Raw genomic sequence first — 15,158 nt, 5'->3', positions numbered from 1 at the left:
CAAGTCGATAAAATCTTAGAATAAACCACTGACTGATTTGATTCTCTCATTCTATAGTGCAGTGGTTGCATCCAATAGACTTTTCAAACCCTTGACAAAGGAGGCCTCAATTCCCCACGCCTTTTCTTTAGCCCCTTTATGTGACAGTAGCCTTATCCCTTCCATTAGAATCTTTGGCGGGGCGTCAGTACTACAAATATCTCCAACTCGTTGCATATAGCCTTTCATCTTATGCCCAAGCCGTATATACGTTTGGACCATCTCGTCATCACATGGTCGATCCAGATGGATAAATGCAGGTTCCGGATCTTCTTCTTCTTCTTCTTCGTCTCTATCGTCATATGGTGGTGTAGTCTCTGCATTAGCAGGGCCCTGTGGAACATGGCCCGCAAGATCTTGTTTCAGTCTTGGCACCCCAGCATCCTGCAGAGGCTCTTGATCCATCATCCGCGAAGTAAAAACACTATAGGCCCATACCAATAGAGTAGCAAGATAGATAGCGTGGGGTTCTATAAAGCCGTTGCCACTGTAGCGGCGGATATGCCACATCAAAGCTCCGGCATGAACAATGGATAGCCGGGCCTTGTACTGGTCGACATTTGCCCAACGATGAAGGTGAGTGTATGCTTCTGAATAGCCCGCAGTTTCATGTGCCCCATTCTTCGCTCTGGGCCACGTAGCTAGCGTCGCAACCCTTTGTAAATGCTTGAAAGGTGCTAAGAGGTATAACCGGGAGAGGTGTAGAAGGAGAATAGTTGGGTGTTCTGAACCACCAGCATTGGCAGCTTTTCCGTTTGCTTTCCAATGCAATATATCAAGGCAGTCGCAAGCGCTGTTTCTCCATCTCGTTATTATCTCGAGACTTGGTGGCCACGACTCGGCCACAGTGCTTGATTCGGAACAGGGTTCAACATGCGCAACCGGGGTCCATCTGGACAACGCAGTTTCGTATTGGTAAGTGGCCTCTCTGGTCCTGCGACAAACGGCGTAAATCATCAAGGTGTTTCCGAATTCAGTCAAGTTACTTGGCTGTCGTTTTTCCATGTAAAGAAGGTGAAGTGCCTCAAGTACTGTCACTATCCCAGGATTGTCTAGTTAGCGAGGATGTGCCATTGTTTGGAATATTGTGACCCGTAACTAACCTTGGCGACAGCCATTGCTGTTGATTTTCTCCCACGTCGGCTCGTCCCATATATCGTCTTGGCATGGAAGTGTAGCTTTAACTTCGTGAAGTTGTAAAAGGTGCGAGCAATCGAACTCGTGTGCGATTATGGAATCGAGAATCTTGGCATGTCAGAACAAGTCGAAAAGCCAGCGTATATAAAAGCATACCCATAACATCAATCCCGTTCGTAATTCGGATTGAGCTCGTAGCCATTTTCTTATGGATGACCCATCACTAGATGTTACGTTGTTGTCGATTTTGGGCGGCGTATGGGACAATAGATTCATGCTTCTGCATTGTTCAACGAGGAGAAACATTTGGCCCAACGCACGCTCCGTTATGGCCTTCTGGCCGCTATGGATCCTGTCAATCATGCTGAGAATAACGGCTTGAAGTGTTATAAAGTCCAATCGAACTCTCGGCTGGAAAGAACCTGGAATCCAAGTCCCATGACTGTCCTGATCACTTTTCTCAGACATCGAGTCAAGCCTGTGATCCAAGATTACTCCCAATAACCTGGATAAGGATGACGGCCATGTACCTCCCAAATATTTGGCACCGATGACTGATACAGCCAGCAGCAGAATCCAATTACTCGGGTCCTTCCATATTGAGGCACTCTTCCGTAGAAAAGGATATGTAACATGGAAGTTTTCGTAGTAAAGCCGTACAAAACATCTGATATGCCCTAATGGGGGTATCAGGGCAGTAGATTCCGAGCTGTCAGCTTCGGCATATTCACTAGTAGCTGATAATAACTCCGAGTAAAGCTCGTTTGATACATAGAGAGAAGAACCTGCTTGGTTGTCAATTTCAAGTGAATCTGGGGCTCCGCCAATTGACTCAGTCTCCGCGTAAGATGTGCTGGCTTGATTCGTGTGTCGACCTAAGAGCCGTCCACCAAAAGGTGCCCTCGCCATCGTTCCTTCGACATAAAGCGTCCCATCGGTTGACTTTGAGGTACTGGAGCCGCGGAGGCTGTCTGCTCGACTGTGGCTAGGGCTAGCAACATCCATTGGACTTGGTGCGAAGGCTGGTTCGGGAGCTGATCTAGCCATATCGGAAACATTTGCGTCGTTGTACTGAGTTGAGATCCAGGGTGAGACGTGGTTGGGCCTAGCAAATCCAGAGGGAAACTCATATCCCGAGGGCCCAAGGCCATCGGCAACAACCGATAACTGACTCTCCCACATTGAAAGATACTGGCTATCGCTCAACCAGTTGATGCCGGATGCAGCCAGAGTTGATTCTGCCGTAGTTTTATCAACTGCAAAGTCACCTAGGTCATTGATCTGAAACATGGATTCGGGTAGTGAAGCAGTGGTGATAAGATTGCTAGTAGATGTCATCGGGATAGGTTGATGCTCATTAGTGATCCACCCATTCTCGACATCATTCTCGATTACGTTGTTCTCCGTGAGTACAGAAGTCTCTTCCAGCCCTTCTTCTGTGGCTTGGGCGTGATTCTGAATTTCAACATCCTCATTCGAACTTCCTGAAGAAAACGAACCAGCAAACTGGGAAGTCGCGGTGTTTCGTTGGGTCATTGAGCGAGTCTTTCGTCTTCCAGACTTGGGATAGATGCATTCCAAGTTTCTTTCTTTGCATCTTCCACATGGCAGTTCTCTGGAACAGCGACTACGCCCTGCAGCGCATTCTGTACATGCTCTAGCTGATACCGTGTTTCGGGTGAGTATACCCAAGTTGTGCGTGGCCTGATGTCTTTGTAAAACGTCTTGCCTCGAGAAAGATTTGTTGCATTGTCGACAGCTATATGGCTTCTCTCGTGTATGGGCTCTGACATGCCGCGCCAAGTGTTCCTGTCGGCCAAATGTCTTGGGGCAGAAATGACATTGAAACGGCATGTTCTCGTCCTGTGGAGGCATCTTGTTCTTGACTGGATCGTGTCTGTGAAACCATTGAGTTTGTGGTAATGTAGGAAGCTGCGACTGGCAGGTTGATGCTTGCAGGCAGGTAGACAGTTTGGTCATCTGCGGGGTTGTTACTTCCATCTTCAGTCTGGGTCATTTGCTACCGAGCTATCTAAACCTGACATAAATCGTCAATCCCGTTTGGTCTTTGGCGATTTTGCTTGGATTCATTATAGATACCTACCTACAATACGTGCACACAAACTTCAGAAAAAACATAGGCTAGGAAGCCTTTGACATTTTGCCGAAAATCACCACATGTTCTCCGACTTCACTGTCAACGAAAGATTATTTACGTGGGCTCCTGATTTACAATAAACGATAATTTAATCAATCCAAAACTGAAAAGAAATCAATTTTTCCTTTGTACTTGTTAACTTGTTAATTCGGCAGATCATACGGATAATCCCCTCCCCCACCGGAAGAAGAACAATGCACTACAACCAACTAGCCAACTTGCTCCGGTGGGGACCGAACAGCTTCAAATATCCATCTCCACACCTATACCCCATGTTTCAATAACACGCTGACAAGGATAACCAGCTTGGGAGCTCTCTTTCCCCGGAACCTTCCCCACAAACCCCGGACGATTATAACAGAAAGAGAGGTTACCTCAATACGCACCGTGAGATGAAGGACCAATAGCTTTGCAAGACAGCTGGGATAACCTGGCACAGCTCATCTATATATATATAGCCAACGTTGCTCGTTGTCTGACTGATTGCGGCAATGATACAATGTCTCGGTGCTCCAGGAGTACCTAATATTCCTACAACGCTATACAATCTTTACAATGTCTGCTATCACAAACGACAAGGTCGTCAGAGTCAGTGAAGATGACCATCCCCAAGCTTCTGATATTGTCAAAAACAAATCCATTGCAAAGCAGGCCGCAGAAGAAGAACACAGTCTCACATTACTCCAAGCCATTCGAAAATATCCCAAAGCCGTCTTGTGGTCGGTCCTACTTTCCACCTCAATCATCATGGAAGGTTACGATATTGTCCTAATATCGTCTTTCTTCGCTCAACCTGCCTTTCGGCAACACTACGGAAGCTACCAACCTTCAACTGATACCTGGCAGATCACAGCTTCTTGGCAGAACGCTCTTAGCAACGCTGTCAGTGTTGGCACCATCATCGGAGCATTTGCCAATGGCTACTTCACACATAAACTTGGGTACCGCAAAGTACTTCTCGCCTCTCTGGTAGCCATATGTGGCTTTATCTTCATATCCTTCTTCTCGCCTAATCTTCCCGTTCTCCTCGTTGGACAATTCCTGTGTGGTATCCCATGGGGTGTATTTGCTACCATGGCCCCCGCATATGCTTCCGAAGTCTGTCCTATGGCACTAAGAGGTTATCTGACTGTCTATGTCAACCTCTGTTGGGCTATCGGACAACTAATTTCGGCCGGTGTACAAGCCGGTTTCTCGAACAAAACTGGACACTGGTCCTATCGAGTGCCATTCGCAATTCAGTGGGCATGGCCTCTTCCCTTGTTCGCTGTTCTTTTCTTTGCACCTGAGTCACCATGGTACTTTGTTCGTATCGGTGCCTATCACGACGCAGAGAAGTCGGTTATGCGACTGAGCTCTTCGAAGGAACCAGGCCATACCAAACAAGCAGTCGCTATGATGATCCATACCGATGAGATCGAGAAGTCAATCGATCAGGGCACCTCATATATGGACTGCTTCCGTGGAATCGACAGACGTAGAACAGAGATTGCTTGCATGGTTTTTGCGGCTCAACCTTTTTGCGGCTCTGCCATGGGTGGGACACCGACATACTTCTTCGTACAGGCTGGACTTCCCGAGTCGATATCATTCAGAATGTCCGTCGGCGGCCTAGGTATCGCTTCTGTTGGCACAGTCATCTCTTGGTGGCTGCTGGCCCCCTTTGGTCGTCGCACGCTGTATCTCTGGGGTCTTGGTTTGCTCACAGCGGTGCTGATGACGGTTGGTTTCATTAGCGTTGGTGCGGCGGACTCACAAAGCGGGAATTACGCCCAAGCCAGTATGATGCTCATATGGCTAGGTGTTTACTATATGACAGTAGGCCCAATATGTTATGCCATTATCAGTGAAGTGAGTGCTACTCGCTTGCGGGCAAAAACGGTTTGCATCAGCCGAATTGCTTACTATATTGCCCAAATCATTTGCAACGTTGTCAATCCATACATGTTGAACCCGACTGCTGGAAACTGGCGAGGAAAGACTGGCTTTTTCTGGGGCGGCTGTTCCTTTTTCTTCTTCATCTGGACATTCTTTCGGCTTCCTGAAACGAAGAACAAGACTTTCGAGGAGCTCGATATTCTTTTTGCTCATCGTGTGAAAACTCGCGAGTTTTCCAAGTACAAGGTTGATGCTTATGCTGAGGATGATGGTACATTCACAATTAAAGATGGCTTGCACTCATGATGGATCCATAAGGGATTATAGTTCTCGAACACATTGACCTGATCTTTGTACTTTTTGATGGGGGGCTTCTCAAAGTCTAATCGATGTAATGAGGGCGGTATATCACGAAACATAGGGCTCCAAGAGCAACCTTATTCTCACACAATACAAAAGCAATACCTGCTAAGCAGCCCTGATCTTTATACAATATTCACGACTAATATATGTTTGGGTTTGTATTGAATGCGAGGCCCTGCCCAAATGGAATTACCCTGAACCAACTCTGCTGTGTTCTGGTCGGCGGCGTGGCGGCGTAGTGTTAGCCCGAACACGTGGGATGCCAAGCTGCAAACAGGGTCCTTTGAATGATTCCAAAACATGCATGTAAGATCCGAGCTTCAGACTACACCATCTTCGTATACATACCTTTTGCGAACGCCGAGGATCCATACTATGTACATACAGTACTTTTGTTAGGTTACGCCATGCAGACAACTCCAAACCCGATCAGTTTCTCAGGTGTAAGTTTCATGACAGATAATCGCAACGACTTTCTCTACTAAATAACCGTTGAAATCAGATCCATAGATAGTGGGCTTGACCCATTGGGAAGTACAAGGAAGGCTGATTGGTCAGCGGAGTTTGTGAATTTACGGCATGGCAAAGTCCGATTCTTGTCTAAGTCCGGGGGCGGGGAGAATTGTTATATTGCCAATGACACGGCGATAAGACGGTATGATACATGACTTTGTTGACAAGCAGAAATGGCTGAAACTGATGTCATTGGGATTGCCCAACTTGGAGACAAAGTAATCATGCAAAAGACTCGGAGATTCGAGCAAGTGCTCGGTAGTACTACAAGGTCAAACAAAGGGCGTGGATGTCAATGGAAGTTATATGCCGAGAAGAATCGGGTATAAGCCGGACCACCATGTACAAAAAAGAGTGCTGTCTGTCGTGTGACTCAGATGATAACATGGGAGAAAAGAGACGAAACAGAAAATAACATGCTCATCTCATCCGGCTTTTATTACATCTTTTCTCCTTGTAAGTCAGACCGTTTGATACCAGTAGAAACCGTTCTACCGGCCGCCCCGGCTGACAAATGCAACTTTGATGCTATTCACACTGTTAAAGGCTCACAAGCTTGTGCCAGCCTCCCTAGTCCCCCCACCCATATTAGTTCCTGTTCATGGTCTAGTGAGCTGATGGAAGAAGCAGCTAGAAGGAATATTTGTGACTCAGGCAACAAATTTTCCAGACAGAAGCTCCGCTTTGGACGTTTTTGGTACGCGTCGATACAGTGTATTACAGTGTAGTTTCAAGTCAACGCCCGCTGGTTCAGTTGGCCCCCCCGTTCTCATGGCGTCTGCCTACATACAGTGGCAGTTTAGTTGAATCCTGGGCGGGCAGGCGGGCTTTTCTCCCATTCATCATCCCTGGCTCCGCCTGACCTTGACACCAGTCGGCGGCCAATTTCATCATCCATCTTGCTTACTTACATACTGATTGATCTTCTCGATAGCCTCAGTTCCTTGTTCCTGAATCCAATTCAATCCAATCCGAAAATTTCGTTTATCCTTTGTCCATACTTCACCGTACTGCACTTGGCTCCATGACTTTGACGGATACGTGCAGCAATCTTAACCCATTATAAACCAAGCCCCGCCTCTTTAGGTCCTGTCAGATCCCCGACGTCGCCGCTACACGCGCTCAGGCTCTTTGCCCCCCTCCCGTGTGAGCCTGGTTTGGCAGAGAGCTTGCTTGGATTTGGTATCAAATCTAGAGTGTCCTGAAACTCACTTCTTTCGATTTCAAATAATTTTCCATCCTTCGCGACACTCTTCTTCGACGAGCCTCACATCCCATTACTCGCGATGGCTTCCGCCGGCACTGGAGGCTCTTTGCCACCCAACTTTCTCTTGACCCCGCAACAGCAGAACCTTCTCTTCGCTGCCCTCAACTCCAATAAGCAGCAGCTTGCTGGTTCTACCGCCAATAACGCTGTCTCTGCCCAGAACAACTCTTTCCGCAACTCCGCCGGCCAACAAAAGCCCGGCCAGGCCTCAGCTTTCCAGGAGAGTCCCTTCCTCGACAATTACGACTATGACTTTGGCGACTCTGGCTTTGATTTTTCTTTTGCCAGCGAGGATCAGCCATCCATGATTGGAGACCTTCCTGGCACCACCGCCGATTCCACAAACAACGCCGTCTCTGTGGCATTGTCAGACTCTTCAGAGACCGAGACTCCCGAGAAACGCAGCTACCCAGAAGATGAGGACGACGAAGACAGTCCAGGTCAAGAACACAAGCGTCGCGAAAGCACCGGCAAGGTTCCCAAGAAACCCGGCCGTAAGCCTCTTACATCCGAGCCCAGTTCGGTATGTTTTGTCTCGTTCATGGCCACCCAACACATACTAACACATGATAGAAACGTAAAGCCCAAAATCGAGCTGCTCAGCGTGCTTTCAGAGAACGCAAGGAAAAGCACTTGAAGGATCTCGAGACCAAGGTTGATGAGTTGGAAAAGGCTTCTCAGGCTGCTAACCACGAGAATGGCATGCTGAGGGCACAGGTTGAACGCATGACGACCGAACTCAACCAGTACAAGCAAAAGGTCACTGTCTTGTCAACCACCAAAACTCTGCCTCGAGAAAAGGTTCCTTTTGGCAGTGCTGCTGTTAGCAATCTTGGCGATGTTAATTTCCAGTTCGAATTTCCCAAGTTTGGCATGCTTCCAGGCCCCCCTACCAACAGACCTCAGGAATCATCACCTACAAGCCCCAATCAACAAAAGGCTTCTTACCCAAGCCCTAACAATAATATGAACAACAATGCGCAATCGGCACAGCAATTCAAGGACGATTTGGCCAAGTTCTCTGGTGTTTTCAGCCCTTCCATGTCAAGTTCCGCCACCAACCCTTCCCGCTCGAGCGTCGACTCTGCAAACTACAGCGTCAACGGCGCTTCGAGTTCCCCGTCTGCTTCTTCGCATTCAAACACTGGCCCCAGCTCTTCTTGCGGCACCTCGCCCGAACCTTTCAATCAGTCGCCCATGGGTTTCAAGCCTGTTGATACAATGACCACCATTGGCGAGGAACAGTCGAACCAGAACAACGTTAACCAATTCGGTAATGTAGACCTCAACAGCACCAACTTTGACTGGCTTTCACAACAGAACGGTGGACAATTTGATCCTCAGCTCTTTGGTGACTACCGCGAGCCTCAAGCAAACGTCCTGTCCAACCCATCGTTCGATGACTTCTTCAACGATGCTATTGATAGTGACTTCTTTACCCCTTACAACATGGCGCCCAACAGCCCCAATGCTCAGGCGAACAACCAGCACAAGAAGGCATCCAATTTGATCGATCAGATTGATGCTCAGAAGGAGTCTTGTGACGACGAGCCTCTCAAGAAACAGAACATGAACTGCAATCAGCTCTGGTATATATTACTTCTCGGTTCCCATAAAAGTTGATGATCTAACCTTTACATCAGGGAGAAACTCCAAGCTTGCCCCAAGGCACAGAATGGCGAGTTCGATCTAGACGGCCTTTGCTCCGAGCTTACCAAGAAGGCCAAGTGCTCCGGTACAGGGCCTGTGGTGGCGGAAACCGACTTTGACACCATTCTTCAAAAATACATGGGCAAAGATGTTTCTAGCAGTTGTGTTGCGGAGAAGTTGGGTGTAGAACTTTCGTCTAAGCAGTCCAAGCCAGAAACGCACCTTGGTCTATCAGCTTAAGACCGGGCTTTGCCAACAAGATTTGGCTGTACATTAAGAACCTCGGCGACATACCCAGCAAGCAGCTACACAATGATTACGGCGTTTACAACAGAAAGGAAGGAATCGGAAAACCTAGGGGATTCCGGCGCTTGATTGGTCAATATCTGAGATGGAATTGAAATGCATGGAACGGAGAATGGGATTATCTCAAGGCATATTGATGTACTATGCCCACAAATTACCAGCTTCTAAGCTCAAGCTTTGAAGTTTTTGAAGGTTTCTCTTTGAGGTTTTGCTTTGGACAGGTGTTTTTTTGCTGTTATGAATAATTATGACTTGATTCTGTTTTCAATTTCAAGGTATATTATGGTTGATTGAGCAAACGAGATGACTCTGCGTTGGCGGAAGCGGATGAGTATACATGTATATGCATTTCTTGAGGGATAATTCACTTTTCTTTCTGATAACATTTAAGTCTTCGTTTAAAGCCAGCGTCTTGTGTGGTGACCCATATAACCTATTGGTATAGAGGTGACATAAATGGCACTAATCATGACATACCTACTAAGGTAGAAGAAGTAAAAAAAAAGGCGAAGACGTAACATCACTTCCAAGTTCATTTCAATTTCAGTTTGATCATGATACCTTAGTCATCAGGTGGGGCATTATGATCGCGACAAGGAAGTAGCCCAACAAACCTGACGATATGTCAATCTTCAACAATCCAAACGCAAACTACGACAAGACTCAACACAACCTACTCATTGAATTAATCCCATCTGATCATCAAGCACTACCATATTGATATCTCAGATAACATTCCAAACCCAAAATACAAAAAGTGCACGCAGTCTAAATCACAGGTGCTTTCGCGATGCCAAAAGAAAAGAACTACAATCCCGTACAGGCTCAGCGCAAAGCTGACAAGGCCAAAGCACTTAAAAAAGGTTGGAAAAATCCAAAGTACCTGAAATACACATCTAATATTGTTTGCAGGCAAACATGAACGACAGGAACGCTTGAACGAAAAGCTATCGCGAAAGAACCCCGAGCGCATACAAAAACAAATCGATGACCTCAAGAAAATCACATCAGGCGGTGGCAAGCTTACGCGCCATGAGGAGCAAACTCTGGAAGGTCTCGAGAAGGAGCTTAAAGCAGTGAAGAAGGCGAGAGAAGCGCTGGGCGACAATGCACCTACGTTTGGGCGAGGATGGAATAGGGATCGCGATTCAGGATCTGGCGTATTAGGGAAGAGGCGTAGAGGGTCAAACGATGCTACGGCCAGTGATGAAGACGTTCCAGATGACATCAAGAGAATTCCCATGCCTCGAGATACGCCTCCACCGATTCCTAAAGACGTTATGGATAAATGGTACGCCGAGCGACGAGCGAAGAGAGCAGAAGAGAACGCAGCGAGACAAGACAACGAAGACAAGCAGCAAAAGAAGGATACGCCACCGGTGGAAGCAAAGACTGTATACGAAGCGAAACCCGTTGTTCGCGATCTTCGAAAAGAAGCTGTCTCAGCATTCGTACCTACAGCGGTCAAGATGAAGATGAACAAGGGCCAAGGCCATGGCGGATTGATAGAGCCAGAAGAAGCAGACCAGCTAGAACAGGAAGGCTACCTCAAAACAGTTGACCGGGATGCGGAAGCACAACCCGACCAAGGCTCGACGTCACGGCATGTGACTATGGAGGATGTCGAGGACGACGAGGCTTAATTAGAGTGGAGGTTAGTTCAGAGGTTGTGTCATTGACACCATTGACAGATAATAATACATGCATAATGTCGGCCGAATGCTAGCCGGCAACAAATTTTATCAGCGAATACCACAGAAATGCAGCACCGATTCGACGCAATGTGACTCAACTCTACATTAGTTGCCCTTGGCTTTCCTCCACTACCGATCTGATACGGTAGATCGACGCAACTCCGAGGGGGTGGGTTGAGGCCGGCTATTATAGCGGCATAGGGAAAAGCTGGGGAAAAGGACCCATCTGACCACCCACACACACAATTGAAGAAGACGGAGGACCAAGTGCGTTGACCGACATCGTTCTTAACCGATAACGTTTCCCGAGGAGAAAAGAGAGCGCAATTGGTTTGTTCTTGGAAGGTGTTGGTTATTCAATGCTTTTGGTTTAGACCCAACAAGTATGCCTCGATTTGATCAACGACCGTTCCATACCCGCGAACAGGTGGAGCTCCAGGCAGTAGGCGAACAAATGATGAGTTTTCATTACTTTTCTCATCACGACAAATCCTTCTTCTATGGTCAATCCAGCCGCGCTCCGAAAGCGGGCCTCGTTCTTCTTGGCCGGGGCGGCGCCGAAATCCGATCATGTTTATATTTAAGCATGATCTGCCCTTTGTCCCGTCTTTTTAACTGTTCAATAACGTCCGATTGACATGTCGAAGTGCCTGTAAAGAGACAAGAAAAGCGCTATTCGGGGACGGACGGACAAAGAACAACTCGAATCAACAAGAAATGGATTGCCACCAAGTCACCTCTCGCGCCCTCTACGAGGAAGACGATGTCATCAACCATGTCAACCAAGTCGACGCGGGAAACGGCGATGTAAAGACAGGCGGGGATCTCGAGAAGCACCAAACCGCTGCATCTACAGCCTCTTATCAGGAAACGTACCCAGAGGGCGGCTTGCAGGCGTGGTCCGTGGTCGCTGGTTCGTGGTTCTCTCTATTCGCTTCGCTTGGACTAATGAACACTCTCGGCACGTTTCAGGCCTATGTCCTCGACAACCAGCTCACAGAGTATAGTGAGGGTACCGTTGGTTGGATCTTTTCCATCTACACCTTCCTCGCCTTCTTTTGCGGTGTTTACATTGGGCCCGTCTTTGACAAGTATGGCCCTAGGTGGCTCGTCATTGCTGGTGCAGTTTTCACCGTCGGTGGTATGATCTTTATGAGTTTTGCTACTCGTAAGTTTCTTTCGCTCTGATTTTCTTGGTATTGTTTGCGCTGACTTATGTAGAACTCTGGCACTTTGTTGTCGCATTCGGTCTACTCTGCGGGTTCGGATCTTCGCTGCTCTTCACTCCATCGATCGCTGCGGTTGGTCACTACTTCAAGGCCCGACGAGGCCTAGCGACCGGTGTTGCATCCACTGCTGGTGGAATCGGCGGTATTATCTACCCCTTTATGTTGACTCGACTAATCGACAAGATTGGTTACGGATGGGCAACCCGAGTTATTGCTCTCATCTGCCTTGTCTGCAGTCTGATCGGTATTAGTCTCCTCAAGTCCCGACTTCCACCAGCCAAGGACGCAACCGCACACCCCAACTTTATGATCTTCAAGAGCCTGCCTTTCCTGTTCACTACCATCGGCGTCTTCCTGCTCGAATTCTCACTCTTCATCCCTCTCGGATACATCTCAACGTATGCGCTGCACAAGGGCTTCGGAAAAGATTTTTCATATAACCTCATCCCTATCCTCAACGCTGGTTCAGTTATCGGTCGGCTTCTTCCGGGTTATTATGCCGATGTGATCGGTCCTTTCAACGTCAGCATCCTCGCCGTCATCCTTGCCATCGTGGCATGTTTCTGCGTATGGCTTCCTCTCGGTGGAACGACAGCTGGCGTTATCATCTTCGCCGTGCTCTTCGGTTTCTCCTCTGGTACTTCTATCGCCATCGCACCTGTCTGCATTGGGAGGCTGTGCAAGACCCAGGAGTACGGACGATACTATGCGACGGCGTACACGATTGTGTCTTTTGCTTGTCTGATCGGTATTCCCATCGGTGGCAGTATTGTCCAGGCCAATGGTGGCGAGTACTGGGGACTCATCATCTTAACTGGCGTCATTTATGTGGGTTCTATGATCTCGCTGTTCTTGGCCAAGGTTACCCTTCTTGGGCTGCACAACTGGAAGGCCGCCCTTTGAACTACTTAGCAGTCGACGCATATCTAAGACGGCACGCTACGAAAATGATACTCGTCTTGGAAATAAGCCGAGCTGAATGAGAAATCTTGGCGCTCAAAACATTATGATACAGAACAAAAGTATTGCGTTTTGATTTAAAAAGGAGTTTGGAAATCAAAAGGAAAGGGAAGAAAAGTCGTTATAAATTGCAATTCTTTGTATATTAGATACCACCATATAGTAAAATATAATTTTTGTTTCTGTAGAATGGTGGTCGAGTCTTGATTGTTTATATTTCTACCAGCTACTCTTATCTTGTTATATTTTGACTCATTTTGTACCTATTTCCTACTCTGTCCCTTGATGTGCTCACCATGTAGCTCCTGGACTGCAGGGATAATAAGAGATTCAATCTCAATGTCAGGATCTTGGGCGGGCAGTTCCTCTGCAACAAGTGGCCTTCCCTCAGCCTCCCCCCAACCACCTTCTCGAGGCACACGCACCCAGCGATCATCTCTTCCAGGACTCACAAAGACGACTTCCCACTTTCGCGTTGAGAGCAGGTTTCCGATGACGAGATGGTGCTGGTATCGATCGAGACTGTAGCGGGCCTTGCGAACGAGCAGCGCAGGATCTGTCTCAAGTTTGAATGACACAATCATACCCTCTGGCGCCCAGCCGTCGACAAGGTTCTTGAGAAACTTGGGAACGGGGTCAAGATCAACAATGAGACGCTTTGATCGTGGGACTGAAGGTGATGAGTCAAAATTGTCAAAAGTCTCTTCTTCCTCGGTGCGCTTCTGATCAACAGCGTTGGTGGACTGAATCTTATGCTCGGCCATGCGGTCGGGAGGAACAAAGAAGTCTGACACTGCAGCAGCGAGGTAGAGGAGACCAGATGGGCCGAGGGGACGCATGAGTCGAGCAATTTCACGCAGCTCGTGGAGGTAGTCGACGATAGTGACAAAGGGTAGAGTGAGAAGCATGTTATCATCCCTCGCCTTACGATACTTTCTCAACACCTCTCTCATTTTGTCCTGTACCTCACCTCTCACAGCAATTCTATCATCGGCATCCTCGGTCAAGAAGTCCAGAAAGCAATCCGTAGCGTGAGAGTAGTGTCTCGAATACGGCAGCAGGCTGAACTGACGATGCAAGAAGATCACGGCATAACCAGCTTCGAGAAAGTACTCTGCGCTCGTAGCGCCACGAGTACCAGCGCTGAAGTTGTCAATATAGCGGACTGTCTGCTTCTCCAGGGGGACAGTTGTTCCACCTGACGTGACAAGGACGACACGGCGGCCTGCAGCGGCGTGGGAGGAAATGAAGCCATCTGCGAGAGCTGTGTGGGCTGCCAAGTTGCGCGGCGGAGGATTCTGAGAGAAATAAACTTCCTCTGAGGCGAGGGCCTCTGCAGTGGTGTTTGCAGGTGTAGCCATTTTGTTTGGTTGAAGTTGGGAATCAAGACTTGGTGAGTCAGCGCACAAAGTAAGTGAGTGGGTGGGTGAGTCTCCGGGCGGAGATTCGGATGCGGGCGCGGCCGCGGAGGTCCGGACGGAAGGTCGAGCGGGGTTAATTGAACAGACGTCCGGATCCCGGAAGACGGAGTATAAGCAGGGAATGAAGTTTCTGGAGATGTTGATTTCAGGTGATTGAAGAAGGGGAGAAATCGAGAACGAGCTGAGGGTTATTTGTGCGTAGTTGTTTTCATTCCTCGCTTCTGGCCCCATCAACTGTGACGGATACTACTTACGCATTTATCATCCCGGCAAGGTTTTGAAGCTTGAATCAAGTAAATATGCACGCATATCACCTAAATAACAAAAGAACGATTATTCCATTGATTGATATCGATAAGATATGTAGCTTAACAAGATACCTGAGTTTAATTATGACTTTAATTGTTAAGTTCATGATGTTCACAAGCAGAAAGTAACTACTAACTTTGCCAGCAATAAATCATGACTAACATGAGGAATATGTCTCATGATACACCCAATACACTACATCAGATCATGAGTTCTTATCTCCATAAAATATCA

General features: G+C 47.8%; 6 protein-coding genes across 6 annotated transcripts; 4 read left to right on the top strand and 2 right to left on the bottom strand.

Annotated features, from left to right (window-relative positions):
* Nucleotides 1-51: 51 nt before the first annotated feature.
* Nucleotides 52-3,051, bottom strand: FSST1_009128 (uncharacterized protein; the record flags this gene model as incomplete). The annotated part of the gene is made up of 4 exons (XM_083226074.1): nt 52-423; nt 478-1,091; nt 1,143-1,284; nt 1,333-3,051. 4 exons carry the CDS (start codon nt 3,049-3,051, stop codon nt 52-54), a joined length of 2,847 nt encoding a protein of 948 aa, XP_083085089.1.
* Nucleotides 3,052-3,889: 838 nt separating this feature from the next.
* Nucleotides 3,890-5,518, top strand: FSST1_009127 (general substrate transporter; the record flags this gene model as incomplete). Its single annotated transcript, XM_083226072.1, has 1 exon — nt 3,890-5,518. The coding sequence occupies one exon, from the start codon at nt 3,890-3,892 to the stop codon at nt 5,516-5,518; it is 1,629 nt and encodes a 542-aa protein (XP_083085088.1).
* Nucleotides 5,519-7,374: 1,856 nt separating this feature from the next.
* FSST1_009126 (bZIP transcription factor) lies at nt 7,375-9,245 on the top strand (the record flags this gene model as incomplete). Its single annotated transcript, XM_083226071.1, has 3 exons — nt 7,375-7,878; nt 7,929-8,944; nt 8,999-9,245. The coding sequence occupies 3 exons, from the start codon at nt 7,375-7,377 to the stop codon at nt 9,243-9,245; spliced, it is 1,767 nt and encodes a 588-aa protein (XP_083085087.1).
* An 856-nt stretch (nt 9,246-10,101) lies between these two features.
* Nucleotides 10,102-10,954, top strand: FSST1_009125 (WW domain binding protein 11-domain-containing protein; the record flags this gene model as incomplete). Its single annotated transcript, XM_083226070.1, has 2 exons — nt 10,102-10,174; nt 10,224-10,954. The coding sequence occupies 2 exons, from the start codon at nt 10,102-10,104 to the stop codon at nt 10,952-10,954; spliced, it is 804 nt and encodes a 267-aa protein (XP_083085086.1).
* A 436-nt stretch (nt 10,955-11,390) lies between these two features.
* On the top strand, nt 11,391-13,137 carry FSST1_009124 (major facilitator superfamily domain-containing protein; the record flags this gene model as incomplete). Its single annotated transcript, XM_083226069.1, has 3 exons — nt 11,391-11,447; nt 11,702-12,173; nt 12,227-13,137. 3 exons carry the CDS (start codon nt 11,391-11,393, stop codon nt 13,135-13,137), a joined length of 1,440 nt encoding a protein of 479 aa, XP_083085085.1.
* Nucleotides 13,138-13,457: 320 nt separating this feature from the next.
* FSST1_009123 (phosphopantothenate--cysteine ligase CAB2) lies at nt 13,458-14,555 on the bottom strand (the record flags this gene model as incomplete). Its single annotated transcript, XM_083226068.1, has 1 exon — nt 13,458-14,555. One exon carries the CDS (start codon nt 14,553-14,555, stop codon nt 13,458-13,460), a length of 1,098 nt encoding a protein of 365 aa, XP_083085084.1.
* Nucleotides 14,556-15,158: the final 603 nt, after the last annotated feature.

The sequence above is a fragment of the Fusarium sambucinum genome, chromosome II (genome assembly GCF_050947815.1).
Source record: "Fusarium sambucinum isolate potato_lamoka chromosome II, whole genome shotgun sequence".
Classification (NCBI taxonomy): Eukaryota; Fungi; Ascomycota; class Sordariomycetes; order Hypocreales; family Nectriaceae; genus Fusarium; species Fusarium sambucinum.
Note: the sequence above shows the minus strand (reverse complement) of the source record. Positions and strands in the feature narration are given on the sequence as shown.